Source organism: Haliaeetus albicilla, chromosome 1 (assembly GCF_947461875.1).
Source record: "Haliaeetus albicilla chromosome 1, bHalAlb1.1, whole genome shotgun sequence".
NCBI lineage: Eukaryota > Metazoa > Chordata > Aves > Accipitriformes > Accipitridae > Haliaeetus > Haliaeetus albicilla.
Window position 1 is genome coordinate 24,198,943 of NC_091483.1, and position 26,077 is coordinate 24,225,019.

Here is a 26,077-nt window from a genome sequence, read left to right on the forward strand (position 1 = left end):
TAGAACAGTAAAACCTCAAAGTGACTAAAGCTGAAATGGAAAGGTTTATATACCTGTGGTTATATATATATACATATACACACACACACACCCCCACCTGTGATCCATAAACCCACTCCCACCCTGTCCTTGGTTTCAGACTGACAGTGGCTTTTATGTATCAGGGCAAATGCTGTCCAGGCTATTACTGTTTTTAAGGGAAATGGCAGACAAATAGAAACAAAAATCTAACAGATCTCATCTTTGCTGCCAGCCCAGACATCCTGCCCAGTTTTTTGAAACTTAGGTGTGACCATAGGTACCATTTGCCCTAAAATCTCAGGTTCCAAGCATTGAAGTGAAGCTAACTAGAAAATTTGACACAGATCAAAGTGCACTACAGGTGCTTGGGAAAACATCTCTTGATACTACCATGGGAAATTCGGGTACCTTCAGTTTCCTAAGGGGTAACCTTTGCAGTGTGAAACATGGGAGCACACAATGCCCCTTTGGAAGGAAAGAAGAAGAGCTGCAGCTTCAACCCAGGGTGTCCCAGGAGGCAGAGAAGAGATTTATCAGGTCCTCGGGGAGAAGGGGAAAGTGCTCGAGGGAGCTGGTGGCTCCCTACTGTGCCCCATTTGAATGTCAGGAAAAACACAGTGCATTTTGAAGGAATCCAAGAAGGAATTGGAGAACAAGCACAAGCTGAGAAAGCTATGAACAGAGACTGAAAGAAGCAGAGCTGTTCAGTTCTGGGGAAAAAGAGACTGAAAGAGAACATGAGTCTCCAAATAAGTAAAAGGCTGCTGTCTCTGGAGCAAGACAAACACAGAATTAAATTCAGGAACAGCTTTCTAAGGAGAAAAATAATGAAGCACCAGGAAAAAAACACCCAGTGAACCTGTGGCATCTGTGTCTTTGGAGGTTTTAAAGGAGGTTAGATGAGCACATCATGAGATCCTTCCAGACACATGGCTCTACAAAGGCAGCTGGGCATCATAAGGTGAGTGATAAAAAACCAAAAAGGATCTTGAAAGGCAAAGATCTGGGAGACGTACATTTCATGCCATTTACCAGCCTGCACGTTTGTGCCAGGAGATGTTACGGAAAAATCTAAATTGTTGAAAGCAGCTAGTCGCACAAAAGGATGGCACTGGGATAAAAGCAGAAGACCAGAGGAAACAACACTTTGCTTTCCAGCTCTGCCAGAGACTCGTAGCATGACCATGGGCAAGTCACTTCATCTTCCCCTGCTGTTATCTGTGCAATGAAGATAATGATAATTCCCTTATCTATTTTGACTTGAGGGGCAGGAACTAACTATTCAGATGCTGCCAGCACAATCTTTCCTTTGGCCTGCAGGCACTGCTGTAAGGCAAATAAAGAAAAGAAGGAATACCTGCAAGCATTAGTGCTGGCAGCTGGCTTCTTCTATTTAAATCACAAGGAACTTGGCGACACCACACTGAGCTCTAACATGGAACAAAAACCCTACGTGAGTGACAAAAAGGAAAATTATGGGGAAATTTGTGGTAAAGGCTTATTTTCATAATTTAATAACTCTCTCCAACTTCTGTTTCCAACCAGAAGCACTAGTTGTGTGCTTAAAAATGAGCGCTGTGTAAAATTGCTTTGCTGAGGTGGAACTGCAGAGATCACAACTGAGCAACACAAGGCCCGGGATGAACATCAGTGTTTTGAATGGGATAAATGCAGCTGCATATGAAAGCATGGCTCTTGACTCTCCCACCCTGCAGAGGCATTACCTTCCTGCAGGAAGCAAATATAGACTCTCTTCTGACAAAATATGGCAGGCTTTTTCAGTCCAGCTGGTTTCTGAAGGCGTTGAAAATGATTTAGAGTCAAACTCAAGGATACTCCAGAACACTTCTGACATGAAAACCCAATTTACAGACTGTACAGGGAGTCTCTAGTCCAATTTTTCCCCTCTACTGCTGACAGGGTATGTCTTAACCACTTGCCTACTCAGCTGGGTCACCACGGGCTCTGGAGGTCGGGGCAATGCTATGGGAACAGGAAAACAGCCCGAGCATCCGAGGGTGGGATTGCCATCCAGAAGCTAAATGGTCCCAACAGAGATTTCAGATGTTTTAAATTGTAGCTGCACATGTGATGCATAAATGAACACATCTTTAGCTTCTCCTCAGCATCAGAACTGTGGTCAAACAGGTTTCTGTCTGCAATATACTGCTTAACGCAATCTATACTGGTTGGTGGCTGGTCCTCCTGTGATAGTATTTTTCACTGCTTTGTGGGTATGACTGATCAAAAATTAGGTGAGATATATGCACACAGGACAGAAGAGTGGGAATTTTCTGCCTTTTTGGCTTGCATTTCCAACAGTGCTGCTCTCTGAAGAGCCGGGGGGGGAAAAAGTGCCACAAATCCACATTTCAGATCCATACACCTCCTGGCTGCGAAACAAAACCAGTGGCTTCGCTATTCATAGATATGGCTAGGAAGAGGCTTATAGGAATCAAGCAACTTACTGCTTTAGAGTAAGCAATTGTGAAGTTGCACTCTCAAATATATCTTGAGGTTTTGGTGACATAGTCTTATCCAGCATTCCCAAGACCTCATTATAGAAAGATGGAGGCAAGACAAGTCTCACTGCACCCAGATTCCTCTTTTGGTTCACAACCACTATAATAGGGCTACAGATCTGGTTTTGGCAAGTTATTTTTATACTGATCACTCACCTCCTCTCAGCTTTGTAACTGCTAGAAGAGAAAAGGGGATTTCAACATGATCAGTCACCAGGGGTTCCTCCTTCAGAGGAGTTTCTTGGCTCTCTTCTCCAACTTGGACCAGGGGATGTCTTGGATAGACCTAAGCAAGTCCACTACTGCTTCCAACTCTCTCACCTGCATCTTTATTCAGTGTATGGACTAGACCACCAAAAAGTTTAGTGAGAAAATAAAATACATATACGCATGTCTCCATACACGCAATATCTAAAACACTTCCCTGTTTAGTATTATCCTGCACATTTATGACTTGCCCTTGACCAATCTTCATGCTGCGAGTGCTCACCTCATCCAGTGGCTGGCTGAAATTGCGCCCTGAAGATGGGTAAAAGTAGTCCAAACAAGGCAGGTGACAGGATAGGCTTACTGCACAAATAATAGCTGCTCACAGGCATTTGCTTCCATCCTTCACAGGTCTGTGACAATGTTAGCTCCCGCTTGCTCTTGAAAAAAAGCAGTTTACAGCACCCCTGAGGGCTACCTACCCAGTACAGCTGGGAGTTCATTAGGGTTTTCCTTCACACAACAACTTGAGTCATCCACAGGGCTATCATCTCAAGATCAGACCTGTACAATAGTTTGTCTGCGTGGGGCCAGGGCTCAAGCTAGTTTGACTGAAGAGCCAGAAATGGAACCCTATGGGTTTCTCCACTATTCTATTCCCCAGGACATTGCCTATCAGGATGACTTTTCTTTCCTTAAATGTGCCCTGCACAAATGTGAGATGATAACAATAAGTGGCATTAAAAATGTGAATGATGAATGCTATGCATCAAGCAGGATGATTAAATAACTATGTGTAGATTCTGGGGTATATCAGCTTCTCCGCCTTCTGACATGATAATTAATCATTCCTAATCTATGGCAGAAACAAATCAGAGACTACCTCCTCTCAAACAATTCAGCTTCTATTCTCCTTCGTTTATTCCCCCCCTCTGCCCCGCCTTCTGTACAAAGGGAAAGCCCATTAACTAGCCCTAACCATTTTTAATTCAGTGGTATTGAAAATAGGATCCTAGCAATGCACGTAATTGATCCCGTTTTTACAGGACTGCCTTCCTAGGAGTAGCAAAGGTGAAGCATTCGCATTATCAAGGTCACTGCAGTGAATGCAAGAATAACACAGACTTAGGTTTGCATCAGGATTCAATTACAGTGAAGAATTCAATGTTGCTAGACTGCCCCCCCAAAAATGAGAAGTACTCTAAGAGAGCTACACACTGTTAAGTGGGCTTAACAAAAAAGAGCAGCATTCAAAAGTTTAGCTAAAACTCTGTACAAATAAAGTGGACTCAACCAGAGCATTTTTTATGCTCATTTAACTTGAATTTGCAAATTTATAGGCAGCAGGTAAACCAAGATAATCAATTTTAAATCAATATCCCTAGATTTTAAGGCCAGAAGAGGTAATTTAGCCCTCCCACAAAATACCACTGAGTTTTCATCTTCCTTTAAATCAATAATGATTCACCCCTGGGGGCAGATTACCAAACTTCACCATGCAGTGACTTGCTGGAGTACTGCCCATCTTGCCCTGTGTCCTTAATTACAAAACCACATTTGTATCTACTAGTGATGTCTGCTTGGGTAAAGGAAGGGCACAATTTGAAAAAAGGGGAAAACTTGGTTAAAAAGAAGAACATTTTAAGCGATAACTGAACTTTGTTCTAGAAATTAGTACTGAAGACAAAAAGTATTAAAAAAAAATTCAATACAACAGTTACTTGCTGAGAACCTGAAAAACAAAACAGAAAATGACATTTTTAAATATATACACATATGCACACTTTCATGAGTCACCCAGAAAAAAAAATCAAAAAAAAGCCTTAAGTAAGAATGTATGCTTCAAGTGTGCTTTTTAAAGTTGAATGTCCCTTGAAGACTGTCAGTGAATTTCCAAGCAATTAGGCCACATTTATCAGTCTATAAAAATTATAAAAACAGTCTGATTTTAAAAAGCCTGAAGATACTGAACTATCGCATCTGATCAGTGTGAACTGTCCACATGCATTTTTATACTATATAGCGCTACAGTGTACAGAATTCAGCTCCATGGATTACCCTCCCATGGGCCTTTTTCTACCAGTGATGAATGCATCTGAGAGAAGTGGAAATACATTTTTCTCAGTGTTATCATCCATTCAAAATGTTACATAGCTAAGAAAAAAGAAAAAAAAAATCCCATCCAGTCGTACAGCTGCCAAGCAACTGCCTGCAGAGACATATATTACTTCATGTGGTACACAATCACTTTATTTATTGTACTCCAACCAAAATTACTCAAGCCATTAATGCCTGTCTAACTTCTTGTGTATCACTCTGATAAGACCTTCATATTACTTACCTCTTTCTCCTGCTAAATGAAAGGCATGCTGACCGCATAGGCACATCTTACCTTGTATCTCAAGAAGGATACCACTATCATCCTTGCATGGTTTCCAGTGGCCACTTAGTCTTGTATCTGCTGCATAAATATGGACCGCGACTTCCCACTGCCATCACTGGGGTGCTGCTCATTTTAAAGCTGCTGGAGCTAGCTGCATTCTCTTTTGTTTATTCTGAGACTATGGCCTTTAAAGGCTGGATGTGACATTTAAAAGGGCCATTAAATGCCATATCCTCTCTCGACCATGAATCTTGTCTAACACAGCAGTATATTACAATCTTAGTGATCTAATTCTCAAGATCATCTCTTTACTGACAAGACCTAGGATGGTCACCATGATAAAGCTCTGGGAACTCAAACAACATCTCAGTCACTGACCCAAAAATAAATCTGATGCTCTCTGCTTCATCTTTTCCTCAGTAAGGCATGTCAAATCATATACTACAACTATATACTAAATGACCTGGGCAAAGGGATTTTCAGAAAATTGTAGGGGAAAAAAAAGCAGTTTTGCAAGACAGTGCATTGTTAAAAGAATGAAAATCAAAATTATTATACTTTCATGCACAAGATAATCTTGCTTTCTCAACACCCTGGGGAAAAATTTACGTTTAGAGCCAAAATTTCTAGAGCCCAAACAGAAACATGAGCAGCAGCTGTGAAGACATCCAGAGGAAAAAGTGGGAAGATCAAATCTACCTGAGACATCAGGCCATACCTTGCATTCATCTGCATAAGAGACTATTCACCAACTTAATCAGAAATAGCTTCCATACAACTAGGACAAGAATTTGATCCGCTAAGGGAAGGGGAAATGTAATATATCCCTCCAGGTACTGAATTGGCCAAAGCAATGAATGAAACAGAAGACCATTTGGACCTATGGTCAGCTGCAGATGAACACAGAAAAAATTTACTCTAATTTTGGAAGAGATCCTATCTATGGTCTTGTACTGTTCAGCAGTCCTCATCAGGAAGGACTCAGACATACACCAGGATTCAATCCCTTACCCTGTATTCCTGCACAGAGCACTAAAAAGTAGTCGAGAAACGTGGGGGAGAAGTGGAGGACACAAATAAACTAAGTCAACTTTATGGCTCAACCTCGACTCCAGTGAAGTGCAGTGCCACCAGACCCTGGTGACTTTTGGTCTCTTCCCAGCCCTGCTGCTGAACTGTTGGGTGACCTCGGGAAAAATCACTTCAGTCTCTCTTCCAGCCTGTAAAACATGCAGGAGGGACATTCATGTCCTTCACAAAGCACCACGAGGTTCACAGTTAACATGTTCCGCTGAAGCGCGTATGACCTCATCTTTGGCAGTAGCTTTAGGCCTGTGGCTGAAACAATCTCTGCCCTGAGATCCTCCTTGTCCATCCCATCCCAAACACATTTAATTAAAAAGCTCTAAGTGCTGAGCTGCTAATGATGATCTTTTATTGAAAATCTTCTTCCCTTGGCAAGTTGTTCCTGTCTTATCCCTAGCCACAACTTCCAGCCTTGCCTATTTCTGCAAGAAGCTGCTTCTACCTATACTTTCTTTGATGGGCTGACAAGAGAACAGGTTTAATCCCCAACAATTTTTTCATTTAAGGCTGCAGAGCCCTGTGCCTGTGACATGTGGCTGGGGTTATTTCATAGTCAAGCCTTTTCCCAGCAGCTCCCAGGAGTCCAGGTTTCTCTCCTCCGATGCTGGCATGCAGAAATACCCTGCGCAACAGAGCTCAAACGGAGATGAACACTACTCCCTCCTGGCCCTCACCAAATTTTTTTTCTTTTATGTGTATATCTAAAACAGTCAGTGGTGCATACTGCAGCCAGAAACAGGGAAACCTCTGGAAATGCATAAATATCAGGGACCCACAATGTTATTGTAGCAGGGCTATGGGAAACATCTGGTGCCTCTCCAAGTGCTCTCCTACCACTTGACAGTGCAACCACTCAGATGATGGGAACGTCTCTCTGACAGGCTCTTAAGTCTCCTAAACTAGATTAATCTACGTGCAGCATACAGCAAAGTTACAGATACTTCCTAATGGTCTGAAGTGCCAGCTCCCATGATAAATATACGCATCTTACGTGCAATTATGCCTGTTTCTTAATAGCTTTAAGATGGCTGCAAGATACTAATTGCCAAATAAGAATTTTGCAATTATACTCCATCAAACCTTACTCCTGACATAGCTACTTTTAAATAAACAAGGATTTTGGTTTCAACATCACTAAAGAAAAGGGAGCTTTCTCCTTTGATCCGTTTTAACTTTCCAAGTGTGATCGTGGAATTACAGAAAAGCAAAAATTCCCATTCGTCAAAGTACTGCCAGGGCTTCACTGCAGCCATTTCACTGCTATTAAGAAACATTGTTAGCGCTTTTATTAATCAGTAGGAGGAATGATGTTATCTGAAATGAAAGCAATCTCACTAGCTAATTCCTGCTATTCTCCAGCCACAATTTCAGTGTTTGTCATGAACTGTTTGCAGACTTACATTTAATTAACAATACTGCAAGATCCAAGGTATTCCCCGTGCCTAACGCCGATGTCATTAGACAAAACACATCTCTTACCTGCATTGCCTGCAGAGATACTGGCAAACAGCTTACACAAGTAAAGAGTACAGAAAAGCTTCTTTCCAAGGCATGTGAGAGGGACGTAATGAGAGAGTTGTGTCAAAGCCACTCAGACACGGAGGTACCGTCCTTGCAGTGAAGTAAATGGCAAAGTCCCTGGTTGACTACAGCGGGAAGAGAATTAAGCCAGTGCTGAGCAATTTATACATCTCCCCTTTCAGTGTTACCTCCTGACATTAAAATAAACAGACATCATGGTCATCTGGGTCAGAAGCCAGTTAGGTGAGATTGTAACAAGGATAACGTGAACCTAATCCAAACCATTCTATGATTCTAAGTGTGGGAACCTGCAGCATTAAACATAATGTGAAAGGATGCACTAACGATAGCAGTATTTTTCCACTGTTCACACGAGCACAGAGACAAATGTTGCGATCTGTCTCTGTCTGCCTTTTCTGGAGTGCTGTTTTATGACACAGTTAATGATTTGGCAAAAAAAAAAAGTAATAGCCTTGTACCGCAGCAATTGCAAATGATCTTTGCCTTCCATCTTAGAAGATGAGTAACGGAGGCCTGTGTTTGACCCCTTTATGAGCATTTTACTTGTGATGGGGGGGAAGTTGGAATAAACACCTAAAAATAGAAGTGCGCAAATGATGCCATGATGTACAGCTACCTTGTTTACCATTATCCATAGCCATAGATTTATCACTGTGATCTTAACACATGCTGTACATCTTCTCTTTCCTCTTTTTTCCCCCTTCCCTTCTAATTGGAACTCAGTCTGTGAAATTTAATTAAAGCTCTCATAAATACTGCCAGTGAGTGCACCTTTTTTCTTCCAAGTAACTACTAACATCTTCGAGAAGACCTCATCAACCCCTGATAGCATATAGACTAATGTATCTTCTCACACACCCTGCTCAGGACAGGGAAGTCAATCTTCCCACCTTCCACATAATTAAAGTCACCCACATTATGTGCTTTTCCTTTGCCACTCCCTCCCCTTCTCCGACCCATGTATCACCCTGTCATCAGCTCCTTTCCTTTCATCTGATTTATTCTGTTTCTAATCACTGAACAAAATCCAGTGCTTTTGAGAAGAGCTGGAGCAGTCCTAGGCACAGCTCAGCACCAGGTTTCCTTTTTCTTGCCTCCTCCCATGTTATATTAAAAGACAGCATTTTTAACTCTCCTTTAAAAGGGATTATTTCCTGCAATCTATAGAGTTTATTCATGCCTGCGAGTGAAAAAAAATACCTTCTTCCATTCAGGGTAAATGACTGAGACATTAACAATGAAATTCAATGGTACTTCAAAGACTCCTTTGGGCCCTAAAGGTTATGTAGGGCTGCCCGGGAACTGAACGAAGCCCAGTTAACCCAACAGGTGGCTTCATTTGGTCTGTGAAAAATACCCGCTGCTTCTCTTGGAGAGGAAACACTCCTGGATTCAGCCAAACGGCAGCTATAAAAAAGTCTGACTCGAGGCATCTCTCAAGTTTTCAAGCATCCACCTGGCAAAGGCAGAAGGTGGCTGCTGTGCGTGCTGGAGCACTGCTCCGAATGTGGCACCGAATCTCTCCTGCTATGGAAAAGGGCACAGACTTTCCATGGTCAAATGGTTTAGGAGCCACATGCGTGCCCCGTCCCCAGAAGTACATCATTACTTCTATGAGGCAGAGTAGCTGGAGCCAGAGACACAGAGGCAGGAGACCTGAGAGCCCCATACTTCAGATATTTCCATATTCTCCTATCAAACCACCGGTGCAGCCCCTCTGGCACCTGCCTGGGTCTCAGCCACGGGGACCGGGAAGCAGAGGGCTGGATGACCCCGGACCACAGCATCCCAGTGGAGGACAGCCTGACACAGCCCTGTGCGGCCCTGGACCACAGCATCCCAGTGGAGGACAGCCTGACACAGCCCTGTGCAGTGATGCCCCTGGCTAGGAGGCAGCCAGTCTCATGATTCAGGTTCAAAAGTTAAGAGAGGCAGAGAAACCAGGAGGGGCCCATGAAATCTTTGCTAAACTCTGGAGAGGATAAACAAAGTGTCAGTGTCTTTAGCACTTCATTACTGTTATCCCTTGATTTTGTTACGTGCTTTTTTTGGACCCTCATCAGTGAATAGTTGCCAGGCCACGCTAAATACTATTACTGCCAAAGGCCAAATAAAACACAGTGTATTTACTGAAGAGGTAGCAATTGCTCTCCTGCTGGATAGAAAGTCAAAAGGATTGGGATTTTAGTTACATTTAATCGCCTGGGCACTGGAATTTGCATCCACTTGGGATGATCACTGTCACATTATTAATGGCTCCGTTTTTAGCAAACAAAGCACAGTTCACCAACCAAATGTATTGCAGGCAATACCTTGCACTCGGCTGGACTTGGATCAAAAATTGTCTTTCCTGACTGATGGTGTAAAAGAGGGAAGAAGGGAACTGTCACTATTGCAATTAAGATTTGGGAGCAAACAGACCCCACACCACACTTTTCCCCAAGCTATTCAGCATACTTTAGCTCACTAAACATTTGGATAAATATACTGTTGACTGACATTTCTATTTTTCTTGCTGCTGTGAAATTGAAATCACAGCAATACTGAAAGCAATTCAGAAAAACAAAACAAACAAACCCAACCCAAAAAAAACCAACAAAACCCCCCAAAACTCAACAACCCACCTGTCAGCCCATCTCCAGTGGACTCTGACCAGCCTCTCTTATCTTGCTCTTAAAGTCAGTGTGGCAAACAGGTTAGGAAACATCTCCAGCACAGCTCAGGGCTCCAGCCCTATGGGAAGGGCTCAGCAGGGGCAGAGGAGCAGCAAGAGTCCCAGCCCTGGTGTGTGCCCTCAAGCCGGTCACACTGCAACTCCATGCCTCAGTTTCCCCATCAACAAACCAGATGCCTGAAAGACCTCCCTGATGAAAGGCAGCGCATAAGTTGTAGGCAATGAAATAGTGATTTACTGACATTAGGCACCCCTTCCAATGATGCTGTATCCATCAGGTCTGGATACAACAAAGCTGAGCCAACTTGCATTTATTTACTGCATTCATTTGCATAACAACCATGTATTTCCCTTCCGTATTTTGTCCTAAATGAAGAACCGGACACTGTACAAGCTGAATTTAAAATAGCAGTCATCATTCGTTGACTAATATCAGAAGATATAGGAACAGTGTGAGGCCATGACAGATGCACAATTATTCTTTGAGCACAAGCAATACTTATCAACTGCCTGACTACTTTATGGCGAGTTGTTTTGTTTTATAGAGATGTTCTGCAGGGCTTGCAAATAGCACTTGAAGCCCTGCAAGGCTATCTGACTCTGGCATAAGTCCCCTTCAAAGCCTCAGCCAATATGTAGCGGAGGGTTTGGTGCATCACCTCTGCGGAAAGCCCAGGGCATTTTGTCCTTCACGCACACCCAGCTTTGCTAGTTGCTGTCTGCAATTTTGGAAAAGGCGGAGATGGGTCTGTGCCCTCATGTGCATCCTTGCCCAGTCATCCTCCACCTCCTTTCCATCTCCTTGCAGGGACCAAGTCGCACCTGGTACAAAGAGACGTACAATAAATTGAATAACTTGGTCATTTCTGCAGCGATAGTCTTCCAGTTTACTGAACTGGGTGAGAGCACCTCTCTGTGGAAACTGTCTTTGCATGGCCAGGCATTTAGAGGCTCACACCATAAGTCTCCAGCAAGGTCAGCGAGCGATTTCACGCTCTTGGTGTCACCCCTCAGGAGAACAAGGCAGAAGCACGGAGCTGCATGGTTTAATGATCCAAGGCAGGAACCCATCATGGGGAAGGCAGAGCCCTGGAGATGACAGGGTAACGGTGCGGTGCAGATCAGTCCCCTGTAATAAGCCACACTAATGCTAAGTTGTGTGAAAGACAAGTCAGGAGATAGCACAATTAGTAATCTACTTGGCTGAGCACCACCTTCTCTTCTTGGATTGAGGCAGATTGCAGAAAGTTGGGAAGAAGCTACGAAGGAATTGCACACAGGGTCCCATAAGCCCTTGCAAACCAAAGGAGGGAGGGCAAGCCCAGTTTTCTGCTTTTACCTGATTCAGCATTGCTTCCTTTCATTTCATTTAGGGGCACAGAGTAAAGATGCCCAAATTTTGCACAGCAGGATGCAGAAGCACGATGGGCAATTGCGATGTGTATTCCCGGGAAGGCAGCAAGTGGGTGTTGGTGCCTTCCACTGGCATTTTCCACCTAATTCTGCAAATTTGCTTTTGAGGCATCTTCGTCTCTCTCTGCCAAAGGTCCTGCAGAGCTAAAGGGTCGGGAGAAAAGGGCCCCTTCTACCACTTGACTTGCCCACCACCCCTGGCCAAAACCCACAGGGAGGATTTTGCCAAATGCATAACAGAATTTGCAAATTTTTCCATCAATTTCCACAGAGCAGCACTCTCTCCAAGGCTTGCCCAAGCCAAAGCACTTACAGGATCAGGCCAGCATGCTCGGCACCTCTCGGCAAAGAGCAATGCATCGCCTCAGCTTGCTGCATTGCAGCAGGAAAACCCTCACCCAGTGCCACCATAGCCAGTGGGTGTCCTGCATTGATTCATACAGGGCCTTTTGATCAGACCCCGTATTATTAAAAATTATCAAGCCTGAAGAAGCAGGAAAATAAATAAATAATTAACACTTTCTTTCTGGTGATTTCTATTGTACTGACCTAGCCAGAAATCCCATTGGTTACTTGCTTTGATCAGGACTGTTCTACCAGGACCAGGAGATGCAGAAAGCATTCTGCCATACCAGCAAATAAGCACATCTGAAGTGCTTTTTAATTAAAGCCTTACAACTCTTGAGCTTTTTGTAGTATTTGCATGTAGCTGAACTTTGGCCCAGCTGCAGTGGAAGAAATACAGTTTATTGCTGGGCTGTCTGTCACCTTGGCGCTGCTCTTGGCTATCCAGGTAGACCTCTCCAGCGCTCCCGCAGCTCTGCAGCAAAGAGAGGAGGGGCAGTAAGCTGGGATAAAGCACTAGCCAGCCCTGTTACTGCTATTACATTAACTCTTTGCAAGAAATACAAGTGCCAGAAGTAGCATTTCAGATGTCTTTCGAGGAATGAGCAAGGGGTTTGCTGTTGAAGTACACTGTAATAGCAACCACAGTAGAAGATGTGGAAAAACCTTCCAAGCCTCCCTGAAACACACCTCTCCAATAACAAGCAATCCACGGGAGAAAAGCATTTCAGCCTGACATTGTAAAATACTAATTGGAAGCCTGTAATTCATGCACTACGCGAGCTGGAGCTCAGTTTGGATACAGCAAAATCCTTCCCAAGATGCAGAAGCCAGCCTGCTCTGTGTGTGCAGACACCAGGTGAATCAGCAACCGAGGGGAAAAAATCTGGCCAAATGAACAAATAAAAGACAAATTACAAACTGCGTATTAAGGAGAGATTGGGCTTAAGGCAAAAGAAAGCAGGCAGGAGGAAAATAGGGCCAGAAAACTGTGGGGTGGCCTTGCAGCACAGAGAGCCACCCGCTTTGAACACAGGCCCAGCTAACATGCAATTTGGTATGAGGGCAGCAAGAGCAAAAGGCATCTGAACCATGTGAGCTTTACAAAGCTGTCACAGATAACCACATAAAACAAGGATGGGTAACCTCCATCTTCTGCCCGGCATGTGTCCTGCATGTTTGTACACACACACAAATGCATACACACTGCCATGTGCATACTTACACCTTCATGTTCATTCAAATTCATGTTATCAGCATGTTAAGTTGCATGGGAAAGGACAAATGCCCTGTGAAGTCGCTATACCCTAAGCGGTGTTTCTATAGCACAGCTCACTCAATGCACAATTACTGAAACGCAAATGTTTCTAACTACTCTGGCTCCTCCGTTATATTTACCTTTTGAGGGAGATTACTATAAAGAACTTACTTGGTATGGTAAAGAAACAGCAGCCAGAGAGCAAGTGGGACGTTTATTAAATGCCTACGAGTCCTCTGCTCTTTCTTGAACAGCACTGGAAGTATGTTTACATTCTTTTTTGGTTATTTTTGAGTCCTGGTGTCTTAAGAGCACTTTCAGAACTATCATCTCTACAGAGTGTTAAAAATCTAAAGTCACTTTTAATGCTAAAATCAGAGAAATAACATATTAGACAAAGGAATTATCAGCTTGCAGACTGAGACTAAAGAGCTGAATAGGATTTTATTAGCAGTAAAATTCAGAAGCTGCATTCACAGGAAAAAAATAATCTATACATTGATGTCATCTGGGCAGTGAAACCATTTTAGATGCTTTACTTTTGCTCTCTGCCAAGTACTGTGCTCAGCACAATACAAAAAGAACTCCTTGGCCCCAAAGACTGTGGTTTAAGGTGATTAGAATTAGATTAATGTAAGATTACTTGGCAATCCTTTAAAAATATGCCAGCAAAATGGGAAATAAAATTTTAAAACAGCACTATCACTCTTGCAATGTAACATCAGTGGTGCTCTGCAAAAACACAAGTTTCTTACAGCTCTGACCTTGTGAAGCTCTTACCACACACAGCCTGCTCTACGCTTTTTGGAAAATGTCAGTATTTGCTCCTCATACACCTCTGAAAATCTGGACTTGGGCTGCCCAATCTCTGCTACTTTAGCCCAAGCCTGAGTCTATGCTGCTGGTGGTGATCCCAGCAGCTCTGGGATATTATAGAGGAATCAGTGTCAGTCCTGCTGGCTGCAGCACCTCAAGCGGGGTATTTTGGGCAGCTCTTGTTCCCTTGTACCCAGCTTCATTGGATGGCACCATCCGGGTGCAGTCCATGGATAATTTTTTCCCCTGGCATTTGTTTTTTGTAGCTCATGCAACTGCGTCACAAGCAGCATGCTTTGAAGGAGACTAATCACTTTACCATAAAGATATTTGTCTCACTGCCACTGGGAGATGGTAAAACCTGCACCCTACTGCACAACATGCAATAGATGTCATTGGTTGAATCTCATCACAAGAACTTCAGCACCTTTCACTTTCCCTTTTTTAGGAGGATGGATGGGGATGACTATTTCTTATTATTTTTATTTTCATCTATACATAAGACGTTTTAATTTCATGTCAAGATTGAAAGGTCTGTCTGTAGATGCAGGAAAATGCTTTTTATTTCATCTTTTAATCTCCTCATATATCAACAACAGGGCTGTCTCACACACTTCAAGAATAAAAAAGACCTCTAACTAAAAGTTGTATTGTAATTTGGGGGATTTTTTTTTCATATTCCAAAGAATTATTTCAATATTCAAGCATGTATTTCTAATACTCCAAGTATAACAAAAAGACTTTTAACAAACTATGAAAAAGTAGCAATTACCAACTGGGGAGTTATAAATAAAACTGTAAAATATTCAGCTGATCCATAATTCATTTGGTAGCAGACACCCAGCCATCTGGGCTGGGGTGAACTCACGACTCTGGAATAGGATGGTGGATGAAGATTTTGCATTCAGAATAAATGCGGCCATCACAAAAAAAAAAAGTCAAACAATAAACCTTTTGTGCAACAGTGGCCTTCAACTTTGCTCTGCCAGTATGTTTGTTTTTTAACTACCTACGATCGCATTCTCTGATTACATGTGACCACGCTTCAAAAATAAAGCAAAATATTTCTTGAAGCTGATTACCAGCATATGCACAGGACTTCACAAATGAAATTATTCTCTCTTCCTCCCTGAACACTCACTAGCAGCTCAATACTCATTTTTGCATCTCTCTGGACACGAAGGGTGTTCACAGCCAGCAGAAGGATCCTGCTGCAAGGGGCAGCCATGCTGTCACACACTACAGTCCCAGGTGCGCCACAGTTTAAATGGAGACCATGGTCTTCGAGGCAGTACTAGTTTACCTGTGCTTATTAAAATATCCCTGTATTCGCCCATCCCGGGATTGAAGATTACACTTTGCTTTTAAGACTACATCATTCTACGTTAAATGCTGCAATACCTGTGTTAATACTCTGGAAGCTAGTGCGGCATCTCTAAATGACAGTGCTTTCCAAATAGATGGGCAATTGTAAGCCTTAAACCCTCTATTTATGCCACTAATAGCTCCTCTCTGACCAATGTGAATCTAAAGCACAGTTTAAACTATCAGACATACCGAATTCATATAGAATGGCCTGCAGCTGCTAAAATTTTCTTGGGAGTTCATAAAATGATTAGACAAATTCATGGGAGAAAAATCCATTAAGGGCTATAAAGCACAAAAAGGTTGTCCCCAGAGGTTGGAGAGCGCTCTAAGGAAGCATTGGTACGTGTCTGCTTCATGCTCATACCCTTTCTATGGTATCTGCTACTGACCACTGCTGGGAAGATGATGCAGCTCAGTGGATCGAGTAGTGTTAAAATGGACGTTCACAAGCAAGTCCTGCTCACCACCCTGGCTGCAGAAAGGGAGTTTTCCAAAAATAAGCATCTGCTTAAGCTTTTGCAGGCCCTGGGTCAGCAGTTCTGGTTGAAAAGTAGAGCTGCAAAACCAGTCTTGCTTCTCACATGAGATGCATCCAACATGCTGCATCTCCTGGAACACCCTCTTTGAAATGTTTTGTTATTCCTAAAGAAAATAAGCAAGCTGCCCCCCTCCCCAAGCCAAACCAAACAAGCCTGTGAGACTTGAAAGTTGCGAGAATCAGACCCTAAACATTACAGGACTTAAACCTGTCCATTCCCAAAGGCAATCTCTGAAACATGCTTCCCAGCACAGCCATCTTCTTGCCTCATTTTCTGGTGTTTTCTTCCCAGATTGTGCCAGGGCTGCAGTCTATCGGTTTCAAGAGCACGCAGCTGCTGACATAAGATTGCAACAAGCTCTGTGTTGCAGGTTTCCCTTTCCAAATCACCCCTGGCTGCTTTTCAAAGACTAATACATCCCAAGTGCTAAGGAAAACACCTCCCTTGCTCCCCCCACGCTGCAGCATCCCAGCCTGCACAATCAGAGCGTGGATCATGGCTCTTAGCACATCTCCCTGCTCCAAGAGCTTTCCAGCTGCTCCAAGCATCTAGTGGTTTTTTTTGGTCAAGCAAGAATCTAGCCATGCCTCCCAGGCAGCAGTACGGGTTGCCAGGTCCTGCCCTCCAACACCTTTGCTTAAATAGCGTTGCTGCACCACGGGATGCAACTTGTATCTCTGGTTTGGCCTCGGGCATGCAGACTCCTTGAGGCATTAGACATGTTAACTCCTCCTCTGTTAGCAAGCAGCACGTCAGGATCTTTCTTCCCCTTCTCCCCCAAAAGGCTCAAAAATATCACACAGGTCACAGAAGGGGATTGAACACTAGCTTCTGACTTTTCAAACAGAAAACAGGCAGGGGTCTTATCTGAAAACACACACAGAGAAGGTCTTTAAGCGTAAAGGAGTCCGTGGCATTTGGGATGCCAGCAGGAGAACCACCCCACTCTTATACCCCCCACCTCCAGGCCAGCTCCATGCCTGAAGCCATGCCCAGCATGGGAGATGCTGGAAACGAAAAGCAAAGAAAATTGCTTGGCTGTTTAGGCTGGCTTAAAGTGAATACTCTTGGCAGGTTTTAAGCCTAGAAAGATTTTAAACATTGCATCTTCCCAGCGTGCTCCTACAATGATACAACGGGCGCTCAGGCAACCATGAATCACAACTGCTTGCTCCCTACGGACCCATTACGAGACACACGTCTCTGACCGAGACGTCATGGTAGGTGCTTTCTGTATACAGGGCAGATAAGATGAAAGACCTCAAGGGAGATGCACATCTCTGTCTAGAGTGACAGCGTTACTTAATCATCCAGCTTGGTGAAATTGCTGAGAAAAAAAAACAAACATCACACAGTTGTCACTTGAAAAGCAAACTTCAATATTAGCGGCACACGTGGACTGCTCTTTGGAAACCGCCTAAATAGGTGGCAGTTTCAAAAATATGGAAAAACTTGAGCAAAACCATAAGCAAGAAAAGGATGGCTAACTCAATCCCATCATTGCCACTTATGAATTATTCACTGGGCTCTAGCCCACGTGCATGAGGCACACTTTTTAATGCGCTGTGAGAGTGCATTACAGATGGCTCCCTGCCATCTGTGCTGGGAAGTCCCTTGGGCACGTATTTTGCAGCAATCCCGTAGGTGAGAACCATGCTTTGGCCAACGCACGTGCCTGCGAAGGCAGTAAGGTCTTCTGTCTGCCTGCAGCAGCTCTAGGGTAGTCACGATGGAGGCCAGCACACTTTCCACCTCCCCTGCCTTGTGGCATTGCTCACCCTTGCTAGATACATGTTTTCCAGCAGAAAACATCTACAAAATCCCACAGAAACAACAGAGGTTTGCAGATTGCAAGAGGGTGACAGGGGAACTAATGCTGTATCCGGAGCCTAAGGTCACTGTGTCCCATGTGGACCAGTACCATCCCAAGTACCATCAGGTCACCAGGGACTGGAGGAGCAGAAACACGCTGGGGTCACCAGCTGAGATTAGCTGATCTGCCTGCCTGCCTCCTCTTGCGCACAAAACATTACTGTTTCCTTGCTGTATTTCCAAATCTGATTTCAAAAGTTCAGAGGAAAATTACATCAGCCTGAAAATGCCAGATTGATTGCCAGTGCCAATTCTTTTTCTCATTATTTTAAATTGGGGAGAGACGAAGGGAGACAAATTATTTTGGAGACAAACACTTTTTTTCCACGAAGCAATGCCTTTGAGAGCCCAAACCAGAGGTAGTTTCTGCTGCGAAAAGCTCCCATGCACAGAAGAGGTGGTGCTCGCTCAGCACCCCACTGCCTGTGCATTCTCTGCAGTCCTGAAATTAGCATGGTCTTTTCGGGATGGACAAAAGCCAAACCAACCAAACAGACCCTGGCATTTCTCTGCAGTGCTGGGTTCGTGAATACCTGCCAGTGGGACTCCAACAGCCAGACCTATCCCACAGCATGGAATTTTTTCATTTTCTGCAGCCAGCAGTTCTTGTAGCAGGATTTCTCCTACTGCTCCAGTTGGCCTTATGACACTACCTTTAGTGACTCGACTTCATTACACCAGCCTTCATGAAAATATAATCATACCATCAGAAAACCTGTGCGAGGGAAAGGATGAGGCCCCAGAGCTGCATCTCTTGGTGGTAATTTCAGAGAGAAGATGAGTGGGCTGAGACTTCCTGAAGCCCCAAGTGCCCTGAGTGGGCTGAGACTCCCTGAAGCCCCATATGCTCTGCCTGCTCTTCTTTGAGAGAGGATAGCTGAAGTGGAGGTTTTTTCAGCGATATCCAGCATCTTTGGGCATGGCCAGGCATGGACCACTCCACCTGCACACCTCCATTACTTGCCTCAAAGGACATTTTTCAGAGGCACCTTAAGAAAACAGATATCCACTTGCCATGCTTGGCAGCTAGTCTGATTTGCGAAGTCCCGCTCTACAGCCGCTTTATTTCTGGCACGGACAAACTGATGATCACGCCCCTGGGAGTGCTGAAACAGCACATAACTGGGAAGCAAGTTTGATGCTACAGCTCCAGCAGACAGGCCTGGTTCTCCTCCTGAACAAGTAGTGGGACCGGCCAGAGACAACAAAATACAGTCACCACTCCTTGCTTTGGACAGAAGTTTGATTCAAACTCCTGCTGAATCAAACACGAGAGCATACAGATGCAACTTAAACACCACACAGTGAATTAAACACTCATGGCTTGATCCATTAGTATCTCCCTTGATTGCGGCTCCACCAGGGTAAATAGCAAGACTGAACCAGAAGCTACATTTACCCACTTGTCCTTAGCATGAGCCATGTTCGTCGCAAGCCTACCATTTCCTGTAATGGACCTTTCAATACAAGACTGGAGATGATAACTGTGCAAGGGAGTTATTCTTGGCTTGATGCACAGGAAGGCAGCTATGAGGATAAATCCTGCTGCAACTATGGGGAGTCTGGGACATAACCCACAAACCAGGACCATTTCCTCACAGTCTGCACTGATCAGCAATGTATCATCTCCTCTCGTGCAGCTACATTTACTGAGGTTTATGTGAATTTAACTACACACATCAGGGAAAATCCAATGCCAGTGATGAAATACTAATGCAAACCCACTAACAGGAAAATATACTTTTTCCAACAACAGAGTTACTGGCAGCAGTCTTCACAACGGGAAAACAGTAAACAGCATTAGGACCGTGACACCCACTGATCTGCATTGAACAGGTGCCTTCAACAGGTGTCATACTGACATCCACTGATGTTTCGCCAGAAGATTTCCTGCCACATCCATCAGCAGCAACCCCGGCATGCCTTTATTTCCTCTCCTTGAGCTATATCCGAACGATTTGTCCAACACTTCAACAATCCAGTCTAATTACCAGGACAGGTATCTGATGAAGTGCAATGCCATCGCACTCTCTTGCTGCTGGCTGCCAAGCCCATGCATGTACACCTGGCTAGCAGGAATGAGATGCAGCCCTGCTCCAGCTAGCATTCTTCTGCTCCACAGTGAGGATCTGCCAATCTCCATCTAGCTGTTATGCTGCATACTGCACCAGGTTTCCCGGCTAAGCCTTATCTGTAAGGAAAAGGCAAGGGGTGGCTCCAGTGATCTGGCAGCACAGTCCTCACGGTCCCAAATGCCACCGGTTCACATTCCTGGAAGGGCTCTGCAGCAGAGAAGTGCCACTGGGGAGGCCTGAATTAAATGGCAGGAAGCAAGCCAGGTAGGCAAAGGGAGAGACCCTAAAACACAGAGCATGAGGGTCAAGAAAAGAAGGATAGAAAGGTCTCCAGGGATTACAGAAGCCATGTGATGTGCCTGGTGCGTTGATGTGCATGGAAGGAGATGTAATCATGTTTTGCCTCCCATCACACCTCCAAATGACAGGGGACAATGGCAACACCCTGCCTGCGTTCAAGGCAACAGCTATTTTCAACCGCTGGGCAAAGGAGGGGCAGACAGATCTGAGCCCTGGACAAAGGAACAAACCAGTCTACATGATCTCCGCCTGTACAATGCAAAACCAAGAAGGAGACAATTACGCATCGACATCTCAGCCCTACCTTGTTGGAGAAGCAGTGACAGCATACCGTATCTCACCAGCCTGAGGCCAGTCACTTTAGCATCACAGTGCAGAAGAGGGATTAAATTTCCCAAAGACACTCAAAACAATTTTCTTAGAGTAACCGTCTGCAAAGTTAGGACTTTTTAACCATTGGCATTTGGAATCGAAATGAACTCTTAGAAATTTCCCTTTCCCAACAGAAAAGGCAACTGTTTTCTTTCTGGTTTAGTGGGTGGATACACCAAAATGCAAAGAAGTGGAGGGATCTCCAAGTAGCTTAGTATAAAAGGAAAAAGCCACAAATCCTAAAAGTGCGTCCTGCTGGAAGGAAACATGCTGAAGACTGCAGTAATTATAACCTATGAGACACAACCACCCCCCCACACATATTTGAAGAGGCCACAGTCCAGCCCTCCATGCTGGGGACTTCCACCCATTTCAAAGGGAGGTCTGCACCGGGTCTGACTGGCTTGGGCTCCCACCCCAGACATTTCCCCAGGTTGAAGATCCACTTACCTGCCTGGTTTGTGGTTACATTTACAGACACAAACTGCCGGGTTCCGCGGTTCTGGTCGGACACTCCATTCACTGCCTCAATTTCAAAGGTATAGTTTGTATGAGCAAGCAGATCCACCATCATGACAGAGGTATTTTTCAGGCCGGTTTGCTGGGGGAGGTACCTGACATGACCGCCACACGCCTCACACAGACCTGAGTGTGAGTTGCACTTCTTGCATGCAATATAATAAGACACATCTTTCCTTCCACCAGTATCAGCAGGGGGAATCCATTCCAGAAAGACACTAGTCTCGTTAACATTTGAGATGGCACTCCGAGGAGCAGAGGGGGGTCCTGGTTTGTAAAGTGAGAAAAACACATGGTAAAAACAGTATTATCAGTCATCCTGCTCTCTACTACTCTCTAGGCTGAAAAGAGATGTCCCATTGCTCACGTGCCAGAAAATACACAAGGGACCATTTGCAGCAGCACCCGAAGACCTGGGAAAACTGGGATTTGTTTTGAGCACTCCCACCTCACCTCAAGAGTCTGTGCTGGGATGCAGCCACCTGCACAGGAGGACAAGACAGGGGGCTGGCTCAAACCCAACAGGAGGAGCACTCCACACCAGGGCATTGCCTCTGGTGCTCTCCTTGCTCTTCCTGTGAAGGGAGCTGCAAATCTTTGCTCTGTCCAAGTCACTGTCAGCTTCACCAGGGGCAAGATCCCCCCTCCTCACCTGACTGCCCCTATATTACTAGCCCTAGCTCCTAAAAAACAGACATGCACTGGGGTATTCATGCCACTTAAGTACTCAACTCAGACACCGAAACTTTCCTCTGCGTGCACCCGCCTCTTCCCATCAGCTATTTGGCAACAGCGAAGCCTAAGCTTGGGCATCCAAATCACACTTAAGTGAGATGCTCAGTGTAGCCCAAAGCAGATGGTGATCTACACGGGCCACTGGAAACACAGTCATATCTGGCTACTCAACGGCAGCCGCCTTGGTCCCTGCCAAGCTCTAGCACGGTTGGTTAGCCACACCACGCTTGCTTATTTTGCCAAGCCTCCCCGCTCAGGATGCCAGCGTGGTGCTGGCAAGGCTATCCAAGGAGGAAGAGCTTCTGCAGAGCTACCACAGCTCCTGCAAGATGTGAGCTGTTTTCCTTCATCCTGCTGGAAAAGGCCATGGCTAGGCAAGCAAAGCCCACCTGGAGACACCTTCAAGACTGCTTACTTGCAGAAGGTGCTGCAAGCTTTTTTTTTTTTTTTTTTTCCTAACAGGCTTGTGTTGGAGATGAAGGGCAAGCTGCAGATACACCCTGAAGACAATGTGAAAGGACAAGCAGGAATCTCATGCAAGAGATCCACATGTTATATACTCAGGGAATGCTAATGAACGAGGAAGAAAGGAGAAATTTATCAAAGCAAGCCGGGATGGATTTTAGTCACGGCATCACCAGAAGCTATACAGCAAAGACTGGGATGTTTCTAAGGGAGGTAGAGGAGGGAAGGGAACACACTCCCCTTCAGTTTGAATGAAGCTGTCAAAACCCATGAGCAGTTCCTTGAAAAAAAGCCCGACAAGTAGCTTCAGCAGCTAGAAATCCATATGAATTTAACAGCCTGTCTTAGACTGTCATCTTCTCATTTTGTTGTGATAATTAAACTCGATTCGTTATTTAAAACAGGCAGTGTTGCAAAAATGAAATTATCTTATAAACCAGAAGCATTTTCCTCTATTTCCCTTCCCTATTCCCCTTTTTAAGTCTATAAAATTGGCAACACTGATAAAACAGTCACGATTTTGAGTCAAGCTGTTCTGATTCAATGAGAAACCCACTGCCAGAAGAAATAAATAATCCTGATATGTTTTTTTTTTTTTCTTCGGGGCGGGGAGGGGGGGAAGAAGTTGAAGACAAAAGCTAAGTTAGTTTAAGAAATGGCAGATCAGCTTTGTTTTGTTCTGTGATCACTTCAGATCACTTCGGAGCATGCCGCTTGCAACGTGTGCTGTGGGAACCAGCACTATTTAGCTAATGACACCAAGGTACTGTCCAAGTCAGGACTATTTTCTGCACTGTCATACTCATACTGATATAATGGAAACTATGAAATTCATCACTGGAGCTGTGTGGAGTTATATGTATCTCGCACTCAGGGGTTTTTTTATATGTTTTTTAACGGTTAAATTGCCCTATTTTTTCTTCCACTGGATGAATGCCCTTTTACTGCTACCAGCACTCTAGGAAAAAATAAAGTAGTCAGGCACAAGAAACACTTACTGGACAATGTGTCTTTAACTGGGGATAAATTATTACTTTTGTAAAGTCACCAGAGGTTTTTACTTGCTTTGTACAGAAGAGTCAGCTGCTCTTCTTGAAGGCTTAAAAACATCAACTTCAGTGGAAGTGCTTTGAAGCTAGTGGGACTTCATAACCGATTAAATTAGCATTCTCACAGGGGCTTAGAGAAAGGTCTTTAGTAGTCTACAGATATCTAACAAGATCTACTTGAAGAATCCTGAAACCGCACTTGGGTAAAACTTTGATAAATCACAGCTGCAAGAACAAAACAGTGTTTTACCTTTGGAAGAGGAGGGACCTAGGTCTGCTAAGAAGGTCTGTTTTCATTTCCAACCTCCTTTTGTCAAGGACAAAGATATTAGTTTACTTTTTTTCTTTATATATATATTTAATTTGCTACTTTATAACCTAAGGAGGTAAGATTCACCCCTTCTGCACCACAATTTACTGACCAGAGGCAAATACTTTCTGAACACAAAGATATTGGTATTTTTCTTGACAGAGAGCAAACCTGTTGTTTGCTGATGCACATATTTTAAAATATAACCTGAGAGAGAAACTACCTTCAAGATACAAATATATGTATCTACACACTCAGAATATAGTTAACTGTAAACTTTTTACGAATAGAATACTACACTAAATACTATAAAATCTTCAGTTTGTCCCACGTGTCATACTATTAAAAATATTTCCCCAGTATGCTCTTAACAGCAATAGGGTTACTTGACAGAGATGGGAGGTGAAAAAAAAGGGTGTAACTATGTTTTGAATTTAAAGAGATATTGTGCTAGGAACTGAAGCTAGGATTACTTAGTTTAGAAGAAACAAAGTGCAATTACTTCCTGGAAGATAAATAATAATATTAAGAGAATTCTCAAATGCCCATCAGGACCAAACATTTGTTTTGTCTGAGGACAATAATTATTTCAGACTGCATCATAGCACAATTAATTTCAAAATTACCAATCATTACTTACAAAACATGCTTAAGGAACTGGAAAAGTTAAATAAAAATGTATTTATATTTTTTCCCCCACTGTACTTAACTGAGTGGTTGACAGTGGTGTAGCAGTTTTCTTTAGTGATGCTGGTGGCGGTGGGGTGACTGATACAGCTTGGGACTGAAAAACATTCACTTTAAATTAGGAAAATGTGATTTTAGAGCTATACCAACCGGCAAGGGGACTTTGCAAGTGTAGAGCTAAAAATGGACATTGATGTATTCTCTAAAATTAACTAGATTTCAAGTTGAGGGAAGCCTAAGAATATTATTATCTTCCGCGGTAATAAATAATAGAAACATACCAAAAACTTGCAGTATCTTCCCACCAGTCCTGACTCAAGTCTGCCTTGCTTGTGTTTCAGTTCACGATGAGATGTTCCCTTCCAGACCTAACTGGACTAGTTAGTGTCGCTACATACTCTTTACTGTCCCTGCCAAAATTTACTACCCCTCCAGCTGAGCTGGGGTAGCACATGGGCCCTCCTTATCACCTTCAGCAGAAATACAGCTGGATTAGGACAAAATCCCAAGAAAGGATGCATAGGGCAAGCAACAGTGACTAAAACACAGGGAGAAGGCTCAGATGACCCACTCTGCTTTTGGGGTAGTAAGTATGAATGCCAGCAGAAATGCTGCACCATGCTCAATTGATGCACTAGGGTTTGCAGCGGGCAACAGAAGCTGAGCAGTGCCTTGGTCAGCATTAAAACTCTCATCTATCCGAGAAGTACTCAGTACCCTGCCAAGCCATATCCTAATACAGCTTCAGGCACCATGCCTGCACTTTAAACTAGGTTATAGTAAGCTTTCAAAACAAAAAAACCCTGAAACAAAACCACCCAAACATTAAACCCCCCCAAAAATTTAAAAAAAAAGAACAAAAAAACCCAACCAACCAAAAAAAACCAACAAAAAACAAACAAACAAACAAAACCCCAAAGCACAAACAAACAAAAACCCAACCCCCCCCCCAAAACAAATACGCATAAAACCCCCAAACAAACATAAAAAGAAAATCCCGTGGTATTTGCAGAATCAGAAATTACAGCCTTTACCTACATGATTCAAATTGCACCAGAAACCTGGGCGAGACAGGCACTCAAATTTCATTTCTTTTTAACATGAGCTGGTCACCAAGCTTGCTTGTGCCTCTCCGAAAATCCTGCCCTATGCTCAGGTCACAGGTATGCATAAACCTTTTTATCCTCGGGGATGGCAGCTCCTTCCCTGTGCTAATTCACCAGCAGGACACACTGGATTCATACCCCTCCATCCTGAGAAGGGACGTAGAACAACACCACTGATGGTGGGCAGGAGGCACTGTGGACACCAGCATTCTGGCATAACACTGTATCAGTCCCTGGCTTTGGTTCTGCCTGCACAGAAAAGCCAATTTTATGTGCATTTCCAGAGCTCAGAGTACTCCTCTCCTTTCCCATTTCCCAATACCACACTGGACCTCAATGTCTCTCGTTTATCTATGTTTTTTAAGTCAGGCCGAGGGGCAAAATGGACATCAAGAAGCCCTGGTATCAAAGTT

The 26,077-nt window shown here is 44.0% G+C and overlaps 1 protein-coding gene and 1 long non-coding RNA gene across 13 annotated transcripts in view; both read right to left on the reverse strand.

Annotated features, from left to right (window-relative positions):
* The window catches only part of LOC138685102 (uncharacterized), a 466,921-nt gene that overhangs the window by 140,835 nt on the left and 300,009 nt on the right, over positions 1-26,077 (reverse strand). The window lies entirely within an intron of this gene.
* The window catches only part of EPHA5 (EPH receptor A5), a 203,818-nt gene that overhangs the window by 64,896 nt on the left and 112,845 nt on the right, over positions 1-26,077 (reverse strand). For 11 of the 12 annotated variants that reach the window (XM_069782205.1, XM_069782196.1, XM_069782252.1 and 8 more), the window contains exon 5: positions 21,244-21,579. The exons of the other annotated variant lie outside the window; for it this stretch is intronic. In XM_069782205.1, the coding sequence (XP_069638306.1) occupies positions 21,244-21,579 (336 nt within the window). The remainder of the gene's footprint in view (positions 1-21,243; positions 21,580-26,077) is intronic. 12 annotated transcript variants of the gene reach the window in all.